The sequence below is a fragment of the Rhinopithecus roxellana genome, chromosome 11 (assembly GCF_007565055.1).
Source record: "Rhinopithecus roxellana isolate Shanxi Qingling chromosome 11, ASM756505v1, whole genome shotgun sequence".
Taxonomy (NCBI): Eukaryota; Metazoa; Chordata; class Mammalia; order Primates; family Cercopithecidae; genus Rhinopithecus; species Rhinopithecus roxellana.
This window is the reverse complement of record NC_044559.1, coordinates 76,377,954-76,395,668: the sequence shown is the minus strand read 5'-3', so window position 1 is coordinate 76,395,668 and position 17,715 is coordinate 76,377,954. Positions and strand designations below refer to the sequence as shown.

The 17,715-nt window shown below is 49.3% G+C and overlaps 1 protein-coding gene across 2 annotated transcripts in view; it reads right to left on the bottom strand.

Annotated features, from left to right (window-relative positions):
• The window catches only part of SLIT1 (slit guidance ligand 1), a 189,513-nt gene that overhangs the window by 10,537 nt on the left and 161,261 nt on the right, over nucleotides 1–17,715 (bottom strand). Inside the window, exons 26-31 of one of the 2 annotated variants that reach the window (XM_010389575.2) lie at nucleotides 12,162–12,325; nucleotides 10,103–10,227; nucleotides 9,717–9,814; nucleotides 5,211–5,350; nucleotides 4,934–5,027; nucleotides 2,232–2,369 (exon numbers count right to left, since the gene is read on the bottom strand). In XM_010389575.2, the coding sequence (XP_010387877.1) occupies nucleotides 2,232–2,369; nucleotides 4,934–5,027; nucleotides 5,211–5,350; nucleotides 9,717–9,814; nucleotides 10,103–10,227; nucleotides 12,162–12,325 (759 nt within the window). Of the gene's footprint in view, nucleotides 1–2,231; nucleotides 2,370–4,933; nucleotides 5,028–5,206; nucleotides 5,351–9,716; nucleotides 9,815–10,102; nucleotides 10,228–12,161; nucleotides 12,326–17,715 lie in introns of both variants that reach the window. The other variant, XM_010389576.2, reaches the window with a different exon arrangement.

Here is a 17,715-nt window from a genome sequence, read left to right as displayed (position 1 = left end):
AATCCCAGTTGATTTCTTTGCAGAAATCAACATGCTGATCCTAAAATTCATACAGAAATTCAAGGGACCCAGAATAGCCAAAACAAGCTTTAAAAAGAAAAACAAACTGGGAGGACTGACACTTCCCAATTTCAAAATATATTACAAAAACTACAGTAATCAAGAAAGTGTGGTACTGGCATCAGGACAGTCATACAGATTAATGGAATAGAACTTGGAGTCCAGAAATATCCTTACATTTAAAGGTAGTTGATTTTGACAAGAGTGCCATGATCATTCAATTGGAAAGAATTATCGGCCGGGCGCGGTGGCTCAAGCCTGTAATCCCAGCACTTTGGGAGGCCGAGACGGGCGGATCACGAGGTCAGGAGTTTGAGACCATCCTGGCTAACACGGTGAAACCCCGTCTCTACTGAAAAATACAAAAAGCTAGCCGGGCGAGGTGGCTGGCGCCTGTAGTCCCAGCTACTGGGGAGGCTGAGGCAGGAGAATGGCGTGAACCCGGGAGGCGGAGCTTGCAGTGAGCTGAGATCCGGCCACTGCACTCCAGCCCGGGCGACAGAGCAAGACTCCGTCTCAAAAAAAAAAAAAAAAAAAAAAAAAAAAAAAAAAAAAAAAAAAAGAATTATCTTTTCAACAAATAGTGCTAGTACAACTGTATATCTGCATGCAAAAGAATGAAGTGGGGACCTCTACTTCACACCAAAGATAAAAATTAACTCAAAATGGATCAATGACCTAAATATAAGAGCTAAAACTGTAAAACTCTTAGAAGACAACATAGGTATAAATCTTCATAACCTTGGATTAGGCAACGGTTTTTTAGGATACCCACAACACAAGCAACAAAATAAAAAATAAACTAGATGTACCCAAATTATTACACTAGATGTACCCAAATTAAACACTTTTGTGCATTATCAAGAAAAGACAACCAACAAAATGGGAGAAAATACTTGTCAACATATATCTGATAAGGGGCTTGTCTAGAATATATAAAAAGCCTTTACAACTCAATAACAAAAAGACAAATACCTCAATTTAAAAATGAGCAAAGAACTTGAATAGAATTTTTTTTCCAAAGAAGATATTTTTAAATGGCTAATAAGCACATGAAAAGATGCTCAACATCATTGGCCACTGAGGAAATGCAAATCAAAACCACAATGAGCTACCACTTCACACCTTCATATACTGGTGGTGGGAATGGTGCAACCATTAGGAAAAACAGTTTGGTAGTTCCTCAAACAGTTAAACATACAGTTAACATATGACTCAGAAAATCCACTCTTAGGCATATATCCCCGATAATTAAAAATGTATGTCTACATAAAAACCTGTACACAAATGTTGATAAGATCAGCCTTCATTATAGCCAAAAAGTGGCAACAACCTAAAAGCCTATCAACTGATGAGTGGGTAAACAAAATGTGGTTATGTCCATACAATGGAACATTGTTTAGCCATAAGAAGGAATGAAGTGCTGACACATGCTACCACACAGATGAACCTCAAAACATGATGCTGAGTGAAAGCAGCCAGTCACAAAGGACAACAGATTGTACGATTCGACTTACAGGAAATCCCCAGAACAGGCAGATATATAGACACAAATATTAGGAGATTAGTAGTTGCCTGGAGCTGGGTAGAAGAGGGGCTGGTGTGACAGATAAGGGGTATGGGGTTTTTCTGGGGAAAATGAAAATGTTCAAAATCGATTGTGGTGATGGATGTACAACTCTGGGAATAAACTAAAAGTCATGGAATTTTACATGTAACTGAGTAAACTGTATGCTACATGAATTATATCTCAATAAAGCTATTTTTTAACAAATGAGTGAGCAGAGCATGGGACATGGGTGGCCGGAGAGAGGGTGGGCCCTCCAACCTCCCAGGGGAGCCCAGTGGACTGGTAGATAACCTTTGTGGCAGGACATGTCTTCAGAGGCTCAGCTAGGCAGATAAGTGACAGCACACTGCCCTGTCATCTGCACCCACCTCTCACCCCCTGCACCAAACAGGTTAGGGGTCCTCTGCCTAGCCCCTGGGCAGTTACATGACTTTCCCAAGGCTGCACAGCTGGTGACTGGCAGAGCCATGGTTAAAACCCCAGCATCCAACTCCCAGGCTCTGACCCATACCCCTTTCCTTCGCCATGGCTGGAGGCTCCTGCCAGCCCAGGGGCTGGCAGCCACAAGGAGTCACTCCTAGTGTGTCCAGGGGCTGCTCACCTGTAACCCTCAGCACAGAGGCAGGAGTAGCTGTTGACTTCATCCATACACTGGGCCCCATTCTGGCAGCGGTGGTCCCTGCAGTCATCCTGGTTCTCGCTGCAGTTGTCACCTGCGTAACCTGGCAAGCACTCACACCTGGTGTGGGGGGGACATGGGTAGTTGGGGGGTCAGCTACACAGAGCCTGGGAGGCCAGGGGAGTGCACCAGGGCTCCCCACACACAGTCTGTACATGTGAGGGAGAACATCAAGTTCCACTGAGGGAGGCTGTGGGGATCTCCAGGAGGTCACACAGAGCTCTGGATCTAAAAGGGCCCCAGCCCATCCTGGGAGCCTTTCCTAGTAGGAGAAGAGAGCTCATGTGGACTTGAGGTAGAGGCCTGGGGCTGAAAGAGTAGACCCCAGTGGCAGGGGGAGATGGAGTCTTGTCACAGAGGACCCACCCTCACCAGCAACAGCACTTCCAAGGCCAAGTGTCAGCCCCTTCCCGACCTCTCCAGCGGCTCAGCTGTACCCTCCCTGTTCTCCCAGGACCCGCTACCACGTGGCTGAGTTCCACAGACTCCCCCACTCCTCTTTCCCCAGCCTCCCAGTCCTCAGCAGGGCTAGTGCCCCCTGCTCAGTGGGTGCCTTGACCTCAGGTCAGCCCCCAGCTTCCCAGCTCCCACCATGCCTCAGTGCTGGCCCAAAATACTCCCTTTGGGCTACTGTCTGCCTATCAAATAAATAAAGGACACTCCTTTCTAGTAATGGCCTTGGTCTCTGTCCTAGAGGACTCCTGATCCCCCGACACCAAACTCACCTCACCAAGCACTTCCCTGCCTTCACACCCGTGGATTCCAGAATACTGTCTCCTTTCTCCCAGCATGGTCCAGCCAGCTCACCTCCTCCAGGAAGCCTCCAGAGAGCGCTCCAGCCCTCACTGAGCAGTCCCCTTGTCTGATCTCCTTCTAAACTCCTAACTCTGAAGCTCAATCACACAACCTGGCAGATGGGTGCTCTTGCCTGGGTTTTTTACTCATTTCCTTGTCCAGTGTTTTTCAGGCTATAAGAAATACTTTCAAGCCCAGTACATGTACACACACACACACACACACACTCAAAACCAGATTCATACAATACTAATTATCCTTATTATATAAGATGGCATGTTGCTCTCTGATACTTTGTTTTATCTTTTAATGTTAATCTTGACATTAATATTAAACAGGGGCTGGGGCTCCCTTTATATCCAATTGATCACAACCCACTAATGAGTCTGGAGTTACAGTCTGAAAAATGTTATCGTAGCTAAGCCACCACTTACTCGTTCATTCATTTAATGACTATATATTGGATATATGTCTTGGGTTGCTGGTAATGCCAGGCACAGTTGAGCATGTCAGTTCTATCTTTCCACCAGGACAGGCAGTTAAGAGAACACGCACTCAACACTCCACTGTGTGCCACAGCCCCGGGTCCAGAGCTAAGCACAATGCTTACCCTTTGTGATTGAGGGACTGTGCTAGCAGCTCCAGGCTGGACAACGTACAGTCCTGCCTTATCCTACCCTCCAAGGAGGGCGCATGCTGCCCAATCTACCACTGCTGATTGGTCTGCCTGCCAAGCCCCACCCCTGGGAGCCCCCGCAGGAGTACAGTGTCCGTCCACCATTTGGATGGAGGCTCTTGTGGGCCCATTGACCGTGGAACCAGGCCTCAACAATCCTGGACTCTTGCTTCCTGTCGTGGGCCTCAGGCTGCTCCAGTTAGACAGGGGGCTCCTGGGGGACTCCATCCGAGCCCCTGGGCTTGGGTCCCTCAGCCACAAGCCCCAGGAAACTCTGGCCTGACCACCCCTTGCTGGCCTGACTGGTGGAATGCGGAGGTCCCAGAAATGAGACTATGTTTGCAAAACTGCAGTGGGAAGCATTATTTTAAAAATGTGTGACCTTTATAAAGCAGTCTTCAAGTAACAAACATTTTCACATATGCCGATAACAACCATGATGAAAATACAGACCAACAACTTTTACCCAAACCTCCTGGGACAGACAGGTTTTGGAATTCAACACTTTTTAGATTTTGGTAAGGTCAGACAATGCATATGACACAACCTACTGGTAGGAGCTGAGGCAGCCTCATAATCAGACTTACCCACATTTCTGCCACAAAATCTACACATGTTCACATTACACGGGATGAATAACAACAAAAAGCAATCTCATACCAGTGCAGGGCAGCTTTTGTTACCAAATACATCCAGGTCAGATAAGATTTGGCCATGAGATGGGATGCTTTCCTGAACTTTGTGGATTTTGTAATTGGGAATAAGAAATGGTGGATCTGGAATAATAGCCTGGAGCACTTAACAGATGCCAGACCTGGAGCTAAGTGCTTTCCATGCATTTTCTCATCTTACCCTTGCAACCATCCCAGGAGGAAGCTACTGTTGCGCCCAGTTGACAGATGAGAAAACAAGCTCAGAGCAGGCAAGTGACACATTCAGGGTCAGGCTGCAAACCCAGGTCTCTGTGGCCACAAAGCTGGGCACATCACCCCTCTACCCCAACCCTGCATGGATTCTCAGGAACCCTGTAGAGCTGAGACCAAACTCATTGGACAAATGAGGAAATGAGGGTGAGGTGCGGAGCCCAGACTGGAATCCAGTCTGACTCAGGGGCCCGAGCTCCTCCCTGGCCCTGGAAAGGGGTAACACTGACCTGGGCCCGTCCGGGGTGCCCACACACTGGGCCTCGTGTTGACACGGGTTCAGATCTGGAGAGCACAAGTCCACCAGCTGTTCACAGGCCCTTCCTGGGGAAAGAATGAGCAAGGGACAGGAAAGAAGCTGCTCTCCTGTGCTCTGTTGGGTGGCCAGACCCACAGGAATCCTCCTGCAGACACTGAGGCAGGGACCCCCTTCCACTCCTGGGCATGGGGGCTCAGGGCTGTCTCTGTCCCCCACCTCCCCCAGACACTGCTCCCTGGTGCACTTACCCTCATACTGCAGGGGGCACTGGCAGGTGTAGTTGCCTACGCCGTCCACACAGACACCCCCATTGGCACAGGCGTGATCCACACAGTCATCCGTGTTCACCCCACAGGTTGGTCCTTCAAAGCCGGTGGGACAGGAGCACCTGTGCGGGGAATGGGAGGATGGAGAGACAGCCCTCCTGGAACACTGGTGGAAGCCTGTGGCTACTGGTCAATATCACCATTCCACAGAGTTAGGGTCCCTACTCCGGGTCAGGCCCTTGCCAGGTGCTGGGCAGGGTTAGAGGTGACCAAGACTGACCCTGCCCTCATGGGATTCACTCACAGTCTAGTGGGGAGGCTAGAGGAGATGGGTGGTGAGAGGAGAGGTAGTGAGGACCAGGATGGTGTAAGCACTGAAGCCAAGGAGGTGGCACAGAGGGGCAGGAGACACCTGGCTCCTCCTTGGCACAGAGTGATAAGGGCAGGCTTTCTGGAGGAGGTGATGAATTAACCAAGGACCCTGACAAGGGAGAGCAGGAAGGGGAGGAAGGTGACTGGGGCAGCGGTGTTTGTAAAAGCCTGGAGTGGCCAGGCGCGGTGGCTCATGCCTGTAATCCCGGCACTCTGGGAGGCCAAAGCAGGTGGACCACCTGAGGTCAGAAGTTGGAGACCAGCCTGGCCAACACGGTGAAACTCTGTCTCTACTAAATTACCAAAATTAGCTGGACATGGTGGCATGTGCCTGTAATCCCAGCTACTTAGGAGGCTGAGGCAGGGGAATTGCTTGAACCTGTGAGGCGGAGGTTACAGTGAGCCAAGATCATGCCACTGTACTCCAGCCTGGGAGACAGAGCAAGACTCTGTTTCAAAAAAAAAAAAAGCCTGGAGTGGAAGGGAACCCCACAGCCAGTCTTCTACAGGGGCCCTGCCCATCCACACAGTCCAATACTTCAGGAGCACAGACTTCAGGCATGGTGAGCAAAGGGCTGCAGTGAGCAGGAGCCTGGTCATGAGGGTCCCTGGGGATCAGTGACCTTCAAACCAGGATACACCTTCCCCTGGGGCAGCCAAGGTTTCCAAGGGGTGTGCGAATCAGAGAGAGGTCCAAGAAATTAATTTCCAGATCTTCAAATATCTGCACGGGCTCCTCCCTAAATTGACCCAGCCCAGAACTCTAAAAAGGTGGCATCTGTCCCAGCCCCAGCCCTTACAGACTGGGAGGTGATGGGACAAGCCCTACAGGTAGAAAGGTGGGCATGCTTCCAGGCACCAAATAAAGGGGCAGTTAGGAATCCTGATGTTTAGAAAGTGAATGAATACATGCAATCTAAGTCAAGAGGTTTCCAGTTCTGTGCACTGGAAGTAATTGAAGGAAGGCCTCATGGAACTGTCAGCTGATAGAACATTAAAAATAATCTTGATGGCAGGTCACTGTGGAGATGTGGCTTATAAACCGGGAGGGCTTTCAAAGAATTGAGTGACATGGCTATAATAAAACTCCTAATCTCACCAGTTTATTTACATGAACAAACTTTCCCAGCATTTATATCTATAAAAACAAAACGAAACAGGAAAAGATCAACCGCTGTGTCCTCTCTCATTCTGCAACATTCACCCATATACCAGCTGAGAGAAGAACAGAACAAAAAAGCACCCCATCCATCTCATTAAGAGAGATACATTCTAATAAAATTTTCCTTCTACGTGTAATAATCTGCAACCCAGTTCCATAATACAGTTATGTTGTTTCAAATTACGTAGGGATAACTCACAGCAAAAGAAACTTTAAATCAGAAGCTTATAGTGATAAGAAATAAGAAAAAAACCTTAAGTTTTACCTTACACATACCCATGTTGGGGACAGAGATGTATGGCAGAGTACTCAAGAAAAGACTCTAGCATAAAAACATATTCGGTTAGAAAAAAAAGACAGGAGGGTAAGGAGCAAAATAAAATACTAGTTAGAGGAGAAAAAAGAACAAGGTAAAATGTTCAACTGTTAAAGAAGAACTTGTGTCATTTTAAAATGGTGTCCAATTGGCCAGGTGTGGTGGCTCATGCCTGTAATCCCAGCACTTTGGGAGGCCAAGGTGGGCGGATCTCTTGAGGTCAGGAGTTCGAGACCAGCCTGGCCAACACGGTGAAAACCCATCTCTACTAAAAATACAAAAATTAGCTGGGTGTGGTGGTGCATGCCTGTAGTCCCAGCTACTTGGGAGGCTGAGGCAGGAGAATTACTTGAACCCAGGAGGCGGAGGTTGCAGTGAGTCGAGATCTTGCCACTGCACTCCAGCCTGGTGACAGAGCGAGACTGTCTCAAAAAAAAAAAAAAAAAATAGTGTCAAAATGATATGCTGTTCAGCTTGCACTGGAGAATGATAAAAGAATGATTTAAGGTCATATTTTTAAAACTTAACTTTTTTTAATTTTAGAAACAGTTTCACTGTGTTGCCCAGACTGGAGTGCAGTGGTGTGATCACAGCTCACTGCAGCCTCAACCTCCTGAGCTCAAGTGATCCTCCCTCCTCAGCCTCCTGAGAAGCTGGGACTACAGGCACTCACCATTACACCTGGCTAATTCTTAATTGTCTGTAGAGATGGGATTTGCCATGGGGATTTTGCCATGTTCCCCGGGCTGGTCTCCAACTACTGGTCTTAAGGCCCTTCCACTTCAGCCTCCCAAATAAAGTGATAGTTTTATTTTTAAATGTTAATAATATTTACAATATCTGGAAAATTGCCTCCTTTGCAATGAAAAACTTACAATGAAAATTTTAGCTGTCAATCTAAGGACGTGTGAGGGAGTGTTTAGTTTTTAGAATGTGTTTGGGGAGTCTGTGAGTAAAAAGACACTATTGCAGGAAATGGTCTGCGGTTAAATTTTTTTCCCTGAAGGCTGGAGGGGACCAGCAGCAGGGTTTTAAGCTGGGGTGACAGGGTCAGCTTCGCATTTCAGAAAGTGGCCTGTGGTAGGAGCTGGGGCAGGATAGCAGGAGTGGACACAGGTCAGGGGATAACAGGCGCCTCAGAGAGCCTCGGGTTGAGGGGTAACTCGTGGAGGCACCCTCTTTCCACCTGGAGAGCCCACTCCCCCAGCCCCCAGTCTGTAAGGCGGTGAGGTGAGGGGGTGCCCCATCTCCCCATCTCAAGGTGAAGGGGGTGTCCTTTCAGCCCCCAGGTGAGGCGTCTCAGGAATGAGGAGGGTGAGGAAGCTGGGCGCAGAGTGTAAGGATGCCGTTTCCAAGGCAACCAGGGGAAGAGAGGCCATTTAGTGATTCATTTTTACATCTGGTAATTTGGGTATGCAGAGGCAGGCTCAGCCATTTCTGCCCCCAGATTCAACATCATTTTCTGAAGAGCCAATGTATTGCGCCAGCAATTTACTTTCAGCAACTAAATACTATGTATTCCTCAGAAAAGCTCTGGGAGGGTGGGGCTCGTTGGGCGGTCCTGGGGGAAGCAGCCAGTGGGAGGGGCTTGTGTTGTGATGTCAGCTCTGGAATGACTTAAGAGATGGGGTCATTAGGGCTGGCCCCTTCATTGAATAGCAGAAAATGGGCTGCTCAGGGCAGGGCCAGAGGGCTATCCCCTCCCACAGTGCCCAGTGTGACTCATGAGATGGGGAAACCCCAGAGAAAGCAAACAGGCCTTGGCACCCACCCAGTGGCAGCCCCAGCTGTGTCTCAGGGGCCCAGGGTGGCAGCTTGAGGGGGCTGGCCAGGTCCCTGCCTGCAGGCAGAACCGTCAGGCGCAGGCTGTTCGAGGGAGATTGGAGGCTTTGGGATGAATTGAAATTTCCTTTTCTTTTTTCTTTTCTTTTTTTTTTTTTTTTTTTGAGACAGAGTTTCGCTCTTGTTGCTCAGGCTGGAGTGCAGTAATGATCTCGGCTCATTGCAACCTCTGCCTTCCAGTTTCAAGCGATTCTCCTGACTCAGCCTCCCGAGTAGCTGGGATTACAGGTGCCCACCACCATACTCAGCTAATTTTTGTATTTTTAGTACAGATGGGGTTTCACTATGTTGGCCAGGCTGGTTTCAAACTCCCAACCTCGTGATCCACCCACCTCAGGCTTCCAAAGTGTTGGGAATTATAAATAAATTTCCCAGCCTGAATGAAAATTTATAGGAATTTCAAACACCCCTGCTGTGGTCCTTGGCACTGCATTGTATATGCTTTGGCCATGGATTCCCAGTGCCTTCAAAAAGGCCCCCATGGCACCTGGCAGGAGCAGGAAGAAAGCCTGGAGCAGGAGGCAGCAGAGCCCACTCCAAGCCCTGGTCAACCATGGAGCTGGGGAGCTGTATGGCTCAGGCATCCACTGGTCTCTCTGTGCTCCCACCGCATCTGGCAAGGAAGGCGTTGGCCCATGGCTATGATTTGGAGTACATGCCTGCCCCCCACAGTGCGCCTCCACCTCCCCCCAGGGCACAGAAGGTCTGGGCCATCCCTGAGGGAGAGGAGGGCCCTGAGGCACAGGTGCTGGACCCATCAGCACTCACCAGGCTCCTGCCCCTCCAGTTAACTCACATGAACGGGGCATCCTTGCTCTCCTGTGCATGGCAGGTGCCCCCGTTTTCACAGGGGCCACTGGAACAGCTGTCCAGGGACACCTCACAGTCTCGGCCCTGGGGGGAAAGTCAGTGATGGGGACCCCAGGGAGACCCGGGAGTTAGTATGAGCCCACAGCCAGCCAGACCCTCAGCAGCTCAGCCTCTCCCTGTCCCAGGAGTTATTTGTTTTCATTCATTCATTCATCCACTCCATTAATTAATTAATTCTTTCATTCATTCATACGTTAAGTCATTGGTTCACTCAAGCATCTGCTCTGAGTCAGGTGGTGCTCCGGGCCCTGGGGACAGCCCTGCAGTGCACAAGAGGAGCCCTCCTCCTCCCCGGCATCTGCCTCCACTCACCTTATAGCCGCTGGGGCAGGCACACCTGTATACCTCAAGGGGGTCGTTGTGGCAGATGCCCTGGTTCTGGCATGGACTAGACAAGCAGGGATCACACTTGGCCTGGACAGCCAAAGTTGGGGGACCTGCAGCAAGGGGAGGGTGTTAGTGCAGGGGGAGGGGTGGGCAGCACAGGGTTGGGCACAGAGCAGGCGCTGTGCACCGTGGCCATTAGGGCCGCATGATCCATGTAAGAAGGATCATGAGGCCCTAACCTACCGAAGTCGGCCAGCCCTTCCTCTTTCCCCTCGTGCCCTTCTGAGGCAATGACCCTAGCCTGACACCTGCTGACTAGGAGGACAGAAGGTGGCCACCTTGGCAGAGAGGAGACGGTGGCTCTGTGAGTATCGTGCCCAAGCTTGGCTCTGCAGGTTGGCCACACCAGGGAGCAGGAGTTGTTCCCCTCCACACCTGAGCCAGGGAGGATCATTTTCCCCCACCTCCCTGCTACAGCAGGCCCCTCCAGCATCTCCAGGATGCACTGGTTGCAGAGGTAACCAGAGGAACCGACAGACAGGCCACCTGGGACGCCACTCGTGAGTGGCAGCAGGATCTCAGGAGACTAAATAGGAAGACCAGTAAACTCAGGCTTCCCTAGAAGATGCCTTCTAGAAGGGGTGGACTATTATTCCTGCTGAAGAGGCATGAGCATGAACAGAAATACAAACACTTTGCAGCAGTGACTAGGACACATGACAGACTTCTGGGGTGAAGATGGGGTTCTGTTTCCTTTTTTTCCTTTATTTTTATTTATTTATTTTTTTAGACAATGTCTTACTCTGTCACCCAGGCTGCAATGCACTGGCGCAAACATGGCTCACTGCAGCTTCAACTACCTGGGCTCAAGCAATCTTTCCATCTCCATCCAGTAGCTGGGACTACAGGCACACACCACTATGCCCAGCTAATTTAAACAATTTTTTTTTTTGTAGCGACAGGGTCTCTCCACGTTGCCCAGGCTGGTCTTGAACTCTTGGGCTCGAGCGACCCTCCTACCTCGGCCTCCTAGAATGCTAGGATTACAGGTATGAGCCACCATGCCCAGCTGGGGTTCTGTTTCTTGATCCAGGTGCAGGTTACCTGGGTGAGTTCAGCTTGTGAAACTTCAGCAACCCATTCACTCATGATCTGTGTACTTTAATGTGTGTGTGTTCTCTTTCAATAAAAATAATAAAACAAAACAAAACCCCTTCTCACCAGCACCAATCCCACCCCATTAAATAAACACAGAGCAAATGTTTCAGCACAAATTGACTTGCTCCCAACAGCCAAGCCGCAGATCAGGCCCCTCTGAGCCGTTAGGCTGTGACAGCATCCTGCACGCAGGGTGGCCCAGGGCCTCCTCATTAACCTACAGCTGTCAGCTTCATTTCCGACGGTGGCCTCTGAGCTTGCAGAGGGCAGGGGCCGTGCTCCACGGCCTCCAGTGTCTTCCCCCCGCTGTACCCCTGCACATAAAGCCTGGCCCCAGCAGCCACTCAGCCACCTGTCTGTGCTCAGCAGGGCTTCTGGGGCTTGGGCCGTCACTCAATCCCTGAATGAGTATTTACACATGCCCACAGTGGAGCGTCCCAGGGCAAAGCCGGAACTAGCCTCCAGTGACACTCTGGCTCTGCATTTCTGTAAATGTTGGGAGAGTGGCTGCTGGGTCCCCTGCTCCACCAAGGACTGAGAGAGGTCTAAGTTAACTGCTGAACACAATTCCTACCAAAGGGAGGTCTGAGCGTATGCTCTGCTACGAGGCTTGGAGCTCCCAGAAGCACCGCTGCTATTTTCATTTTCCTTATGTAACCACAGGGAGGGATTACAGCCCTGATGGCCTGAGATTTTTCTGCCTGGCTCTTTTTGTCTATGATATGTCAGGACTGGAAGGCAGTCATCAAGCCGCAGGTGGCTTGTTCCTGTCCCCTGACTCCCTGCCCAGCGGTCGCCACAGGGACACAGACATGTTAGGAAGGCCCTGCAGTGCTGGGCCAGTTCCACGGGCCCCCAGCAGCAGGGGCCATGCTCCTAGGCTCACCTTGGCATTCAAACTTCTTGGCAGGCGTGGTGAGGAGCAGCTTGCCCTCCATGTCCAGGGGCCCAGCACACCGGGCAATGCCCGGTTCCTTGTAGCCAGTCTTCACCCAGCTGGACAGCCAGCGGAGGTGGCAGTCACAGTATAGGGGGTTGGCACCAATGGCCCTGAGCAGAAAGCAGAGAGAAGCAGGCATTACAGCTTCATGGGGTCCCTCGCCCATTGGAAACCTAGAGTCCCAGGCACTGCACCAGGGACTGGCAAAATCTTAGCCTCCATTTTGTGAGCATTTACTGTGTAGCGAGTGCTGCTTCTCTTTTTTTTTTTTTTTTTTTTTTTTTTTTGAGATGGAGTGTTGCTCTGTCGCCCAGGCTGGAGTGCAATGGCGCGATCTCACCTCACTGCAACCTCCGCCTCCCAGGTTCAAGCAGTTCTCCTGTCTCAGCCTCCCAAGTAGCTGGGATTACAGGCACACGCCGCCATGCCCAGTTAATTTTTGTATTTTTAGTAGAGACAGGGTTTTGCCATATTGATCAGGCTGGTCTCAAACTCCTGAACTCAGGTTATCCACTCACCTCAGCCTCCCAAAGTGCTGGGATTACAGGCATGAGCCACTGCGCCCGGCTGCCAGTGCTGTTTCAAGCACTGCATATGCATTGTCTCACTTAGTCATCCCCACACACTACTATCCCCATTTTACATGTGCAGAAGCCAAGGCTCAAAAAGGCTGAGGAATTTGCCTAAGATCACACAGAGAAACAGGGAGCTGTTGGGGCCAGAGCCTACAAATGCACTGCCTCTAATGTGCACGGGGAGAAAGCAACCCACATCGACCGCTGCAATGAGACAGCTGCTTTTCCTGTGTTTGTGCACTGAATCATCTCATCAGCTCCACTGCACAAGTTTTCTCCTCTCCATCTCAAAGACGTGGGCACCGAGCCTCCTATGGAATAAGTAATTTCCCTGGGGTCACACAACTAGCGAAGGGCAGCCCCTGGATCCAGATGCGCCACTGTCTGCCTCCGAAGCCCATGCTCTTTTATTTTTCTTTTCATTTTTAATTAAACAGAACACAGGAGTGCATTCTCATTGTCAGCCACTTTCAAACATTGCAGACAAAGTGTCCGCCCTGCACAACACTGTGAATGATTAAATGCCACTGAGTTGCATACTTTTTAAAAAACGGCTAATTCGATATTATGTAAATTTCACCTCAATTTTTTTGAAGGCACATTCCTGTGTTACTGATGGGGGTGCAAAATGGTAGAGCGCCCGTGGAGGGGAATTGTGTGACACTTATCATATGACTCATGCACTTGCCTTCTGATCCAGCCATTGTTTCTGGGCGTTTACCTGTAGGCACACATAAAGACATCTGTGCAATGGTCTTATTTGTAATGGAAAGACTGGAAATCCCATGTTCATCAATGGGGAGTGGTTATATAAATTGTGATACATTCACATTACAAAAAATAAAAGTCTACACCCCACTGTCACTGCCCTCCACAAAGGGGCACACGGTCACAGGGTCACCATGCTCAGATGTGTAGCCTTCCAGGCCTTTCCACACGTACACACATGGTTCCTCCTTACAAATCACATCACTACTGAGCAGCTTGCTCCTTGTCACTAAACAGCACGTCTCGGGAATCTTCCCGGTCAGCATGTAAGCATCTATCTCATTGTGTCCAACTGTTCTGCAATATCCCAGAGCGGATACCCCATGGCACAATGGACAGGGTCCCTGTTGCTGGACATTCTGGTTCTTTCCAATGGCAGTGAACACGCATAATACGTGCCTCTTTGGGTTTCTTTGTTTGTTTGTTTTTTGTTTTTTGAGACAGGGTCTCACTCTGTGGCCCAGACTGTAGTGCAGTGGTATGATCTCAGCTCACCACAACCTCTACTTCCCAGGCTCGAGTGATTCTTGTACCTTATTCTACTGGGTAGCTGGGATTACAGGCGTGCACTACCATGCACACCTAATTTTTTTTTTTTTTTTTTTTTTTGTATTTTTAGTAGAGACGGGGGTGTCGCCATGTTGGCCAGGCTGGTCTCAAACTCCTGGCCTCAAGTGATCTGTCCACCTCAGCCTCCCAAAGTGCTGAGATTACAGGTGTAAGCCACTATGCCTGGCTCCTCTTTGTGTGGTGTATTTCTCTAGAACAGATGACTAGGAGTAGGATTTGGGGGGCAGAGGAAGCACATGTAATATGCTAATCGCCCACCCCCACCCACAAAGGTTGTATCCACTTACACTGGCCATCAGTACAAGAGTGGGCCTGCTCTCATGCCTGCACCGACATACTGCCAACCCCTTTGTTTCTTACCAGTCTGGTGGGCAAGCTCAGAATCTCTCCACTAAACCACATGAGAGACTTAGAGACGGACAAAACATGGATTTGAGGGTAAGAAAGAGCCAGAGTTCTGGCTGGGCGCAGTAGCTCATGACTATAATTGCAGCACTTTGGGAAGCCAAGGCAGGTGGATCACCTCAGGTCAGGAGTTCGAGACCAGCCCGGCCAAAATGGTGAAACCCCGTCTCTACTAAAAGTACAAAAATTAGCTGGGCATGGTGACGCATGCCTGTAGTCCCAGCTACTCGGGAGGCTGAGGCAGTATCAGGCTGAATCACTTGAACCCAAGAGGCGGAGCCTGCAGTGAGTTGAGATCGTGATACAGCACTCCAGCCTGGGCGACAAGACTGAAACTCAGTCGAAAAAGAAAAAGAAAAGAAAGAGAGAGAAAGAGAGGAAGGAAGGGAGGGAGGGAGGGAAAGAGGGAAGAAAAGGTGGGCTAGAGTTCTCTGACTCAGCAAATAGGAAAATCAACGCCTTATGCCTAAAGTTCATTGATATCAACATCATGTTGAAAATATAAGGCTAAATAATGTGAATGAGAATGGGCACATTGACTAAGGAACCAATGGATGCCCTGCCATTTTCCACCTGTTTCTGGGCAGGACAGAGGAAGCGGTTCCCCTTGACACCTGTGCAGCCTGATTAAAGCAGCAGGTGGCTCTGAGCAGGAATTCCCCAAAACAGCTCAGCTGATGATTCACAATCTTATAAAGCAGGCTGAACAAGACAGGGACTCCGGCCCCCACGCAGCTGCCCCATGCCTGGGCGACCTTGAGTGGCTCCCTTAATATCTCTGGGGGTCACTTCATGTTTCAATAAAGAGCCTGCAACCTAGAGGGAGAAGACAGACAAGCACGCATGACCTAAAAGAGGTGCCGAGGGAACAACACAGCTCAGAAAAGAGAGCAGGTTCGAACTCGGCATGTGTTTCATTTTTTCTTTCCTTATTTGCTGACATCATCCATCCTGGCTAATGGGATGGGTGATTTTTTTCTGAAGTTCCAGTGTGTTTAGAAAAACAAAGACTTTTTAAGATAACAGGAATTCAAAAATGGTGGTATATTTAAAATGTTTGCACTTACCAGATTAGTATTTTTATACTAATAAAAAGTGTGATGTCACGTAAGTATGTGATTCAAAAGCTAAATACACAATTTATTTAGAAGTATTTTTTGGCCGGGCACGGTGGCTCACGTCTGTAATCCCAGCACTTTGGGAGGCCGAGGTGGGCAGATCATGAGGTCAGGAGATCGGGACCATCCTGGCTAACATGGTGAAACCGCATCTCCACTAAAAATACAAAAAACTAGCTGGGCGTGGTGGCAGGCACCTGTAGTCCCAGCTACTGAGGAGGCCGAGGCAGGAGAATGGCGTGAACCGGGGAGGTGGGGCTTGCAGTGAGCCAAGACTGTGCCACTGCACTCCAGCCTGGATGACAGAGCGAGACTCCGTCTCAAAAAAAAAAAAAAGGTTTTTTTATAGCACACGATAAGGAGTGTGGCCTAGCAATGAGCCACAAGTTGAAAGATGATTGGGAATACCTTATTTCCGTTCTGTAGCTCATTTAGAGAAAAATGCCAAAAAGATGAAATCTGAGGCCATGTGAATGAGAGGGCCTGTGATGTGGCTTAAGGTCCCTCCATAAACGGCAGCAAAGTGACACCTGAGATGTAAGTGCTCCTTCCTCTCTCTCCATCTTAAAAAAAATATGGGTGCAGGCCAGGAGTGATGGTTCACGCCTGTAATCCCAGCACTTTGGGAGGCTAAGGCAGGCGGATCACCTGAGGTCAGGCGTTCAAGACCAGCCTGGCCAACAGGGCGAAACCCCATCTCTACTAAAAATACAAAAATTAGCTGGGTGCGCCGGCAGGCACCTGTAATACCAGCTACTCTACTTGGGAGGCTGAGGCAGGAGAATCACTTGAACCTGGGAGGCGGAGTAGTGAGCCAAGATCAAGCCACTGCACTCCAGCCTGGGCAAAAAGAGTGAGACTCCATCTCAAAAAACAAACAAACAACAACAACAACAACAAATATATGGGTGCAAAGTCACATCTAAAGCCATTCAAAAATATGAATTCTAGATTGGCCCACACTTGCTTTTCTTTGTTTCTATACTGAATAGACTCTGAGCCACACCTGAATTCAACATTACAAGCTTTCATTTATCCAAAGGCTGGGTTTTCGTGGCTGAGGACTGCCTTGCCCTCTCTTTGGTAGGACTTGTAGTTTGTATTCATCTGGCGACAATTTCTCCCGACGAAAACTCCTGTGAACTCAGTGGGGAGTGGACAGCCAAGGGCCGACTGAGATGTATTTGGTGGGCAGGGATTGGGGAGGCAGACACCGCAGCCAGGCCACGTCAGTCCAAAAGGACTGTGGATTCAGGTTTATACCCCAGCCAAAGTATAAATAACCCTGTGTTGTTGATCTCTGGCATAATATGGAAATAGTTGAAACAGTAGCTATTTGATCTGTTCATGCCAAGGCCCTACCCGGCTCCTATTTGTGTAACCTGGACTGAAATAGCCTCCCCTGGCTGTCTCACAAGTCGCAGAACCATCCATCCCACTCCTAGGCGATCAATCTGTGTGCATTACTGTCATTTGAGGGCAGAAACCACTAAATCCCCAGCTGGGTCAGGCACTAGCAGGCACCAGTCAATGTTTGGTGAATGAATGCCTGTCTAAAAGCATGAGAAAAGCACAACATCTCAGTGCAAAGGAAATTCAAAAAGAAAAGAACCATCTGTCATCCCATAAATGCAACTGATTTGATTTTACTGTATTCCCTTTCATTTCCTGTGTGTATGTTTGTACATCAGAGTGTACAGTCTACTTTATTCTGGGTTTTCGTCAAATAATAAATTATAGTGTTGGCCAGGCATGGTGGCTCATGCCTGTAATCCCAGCACTTTGGGAGGCTGAGGCGGGTGGATCACCTGAGGTCACGAGTTTGAGACCAGCCTGGCCAACATGGTGAAACCCCATCTCTACTAAAAATACAAAACTTAGCCAGGCATAGTGGCAGGCGCCTGTAATCCCAGCTACTCAGGAGGCTGAGGCAGGAGAATTGGTTGAACCTGGGAGGCGGAAGTTGCAGTGAGCCAAGATCACGCCACTGCACTCCAGCCTCGGCAACAAGAACGAGACTCCGTCTCTAAATAAATAAATAAATAAATAAATAAATAAATGTGT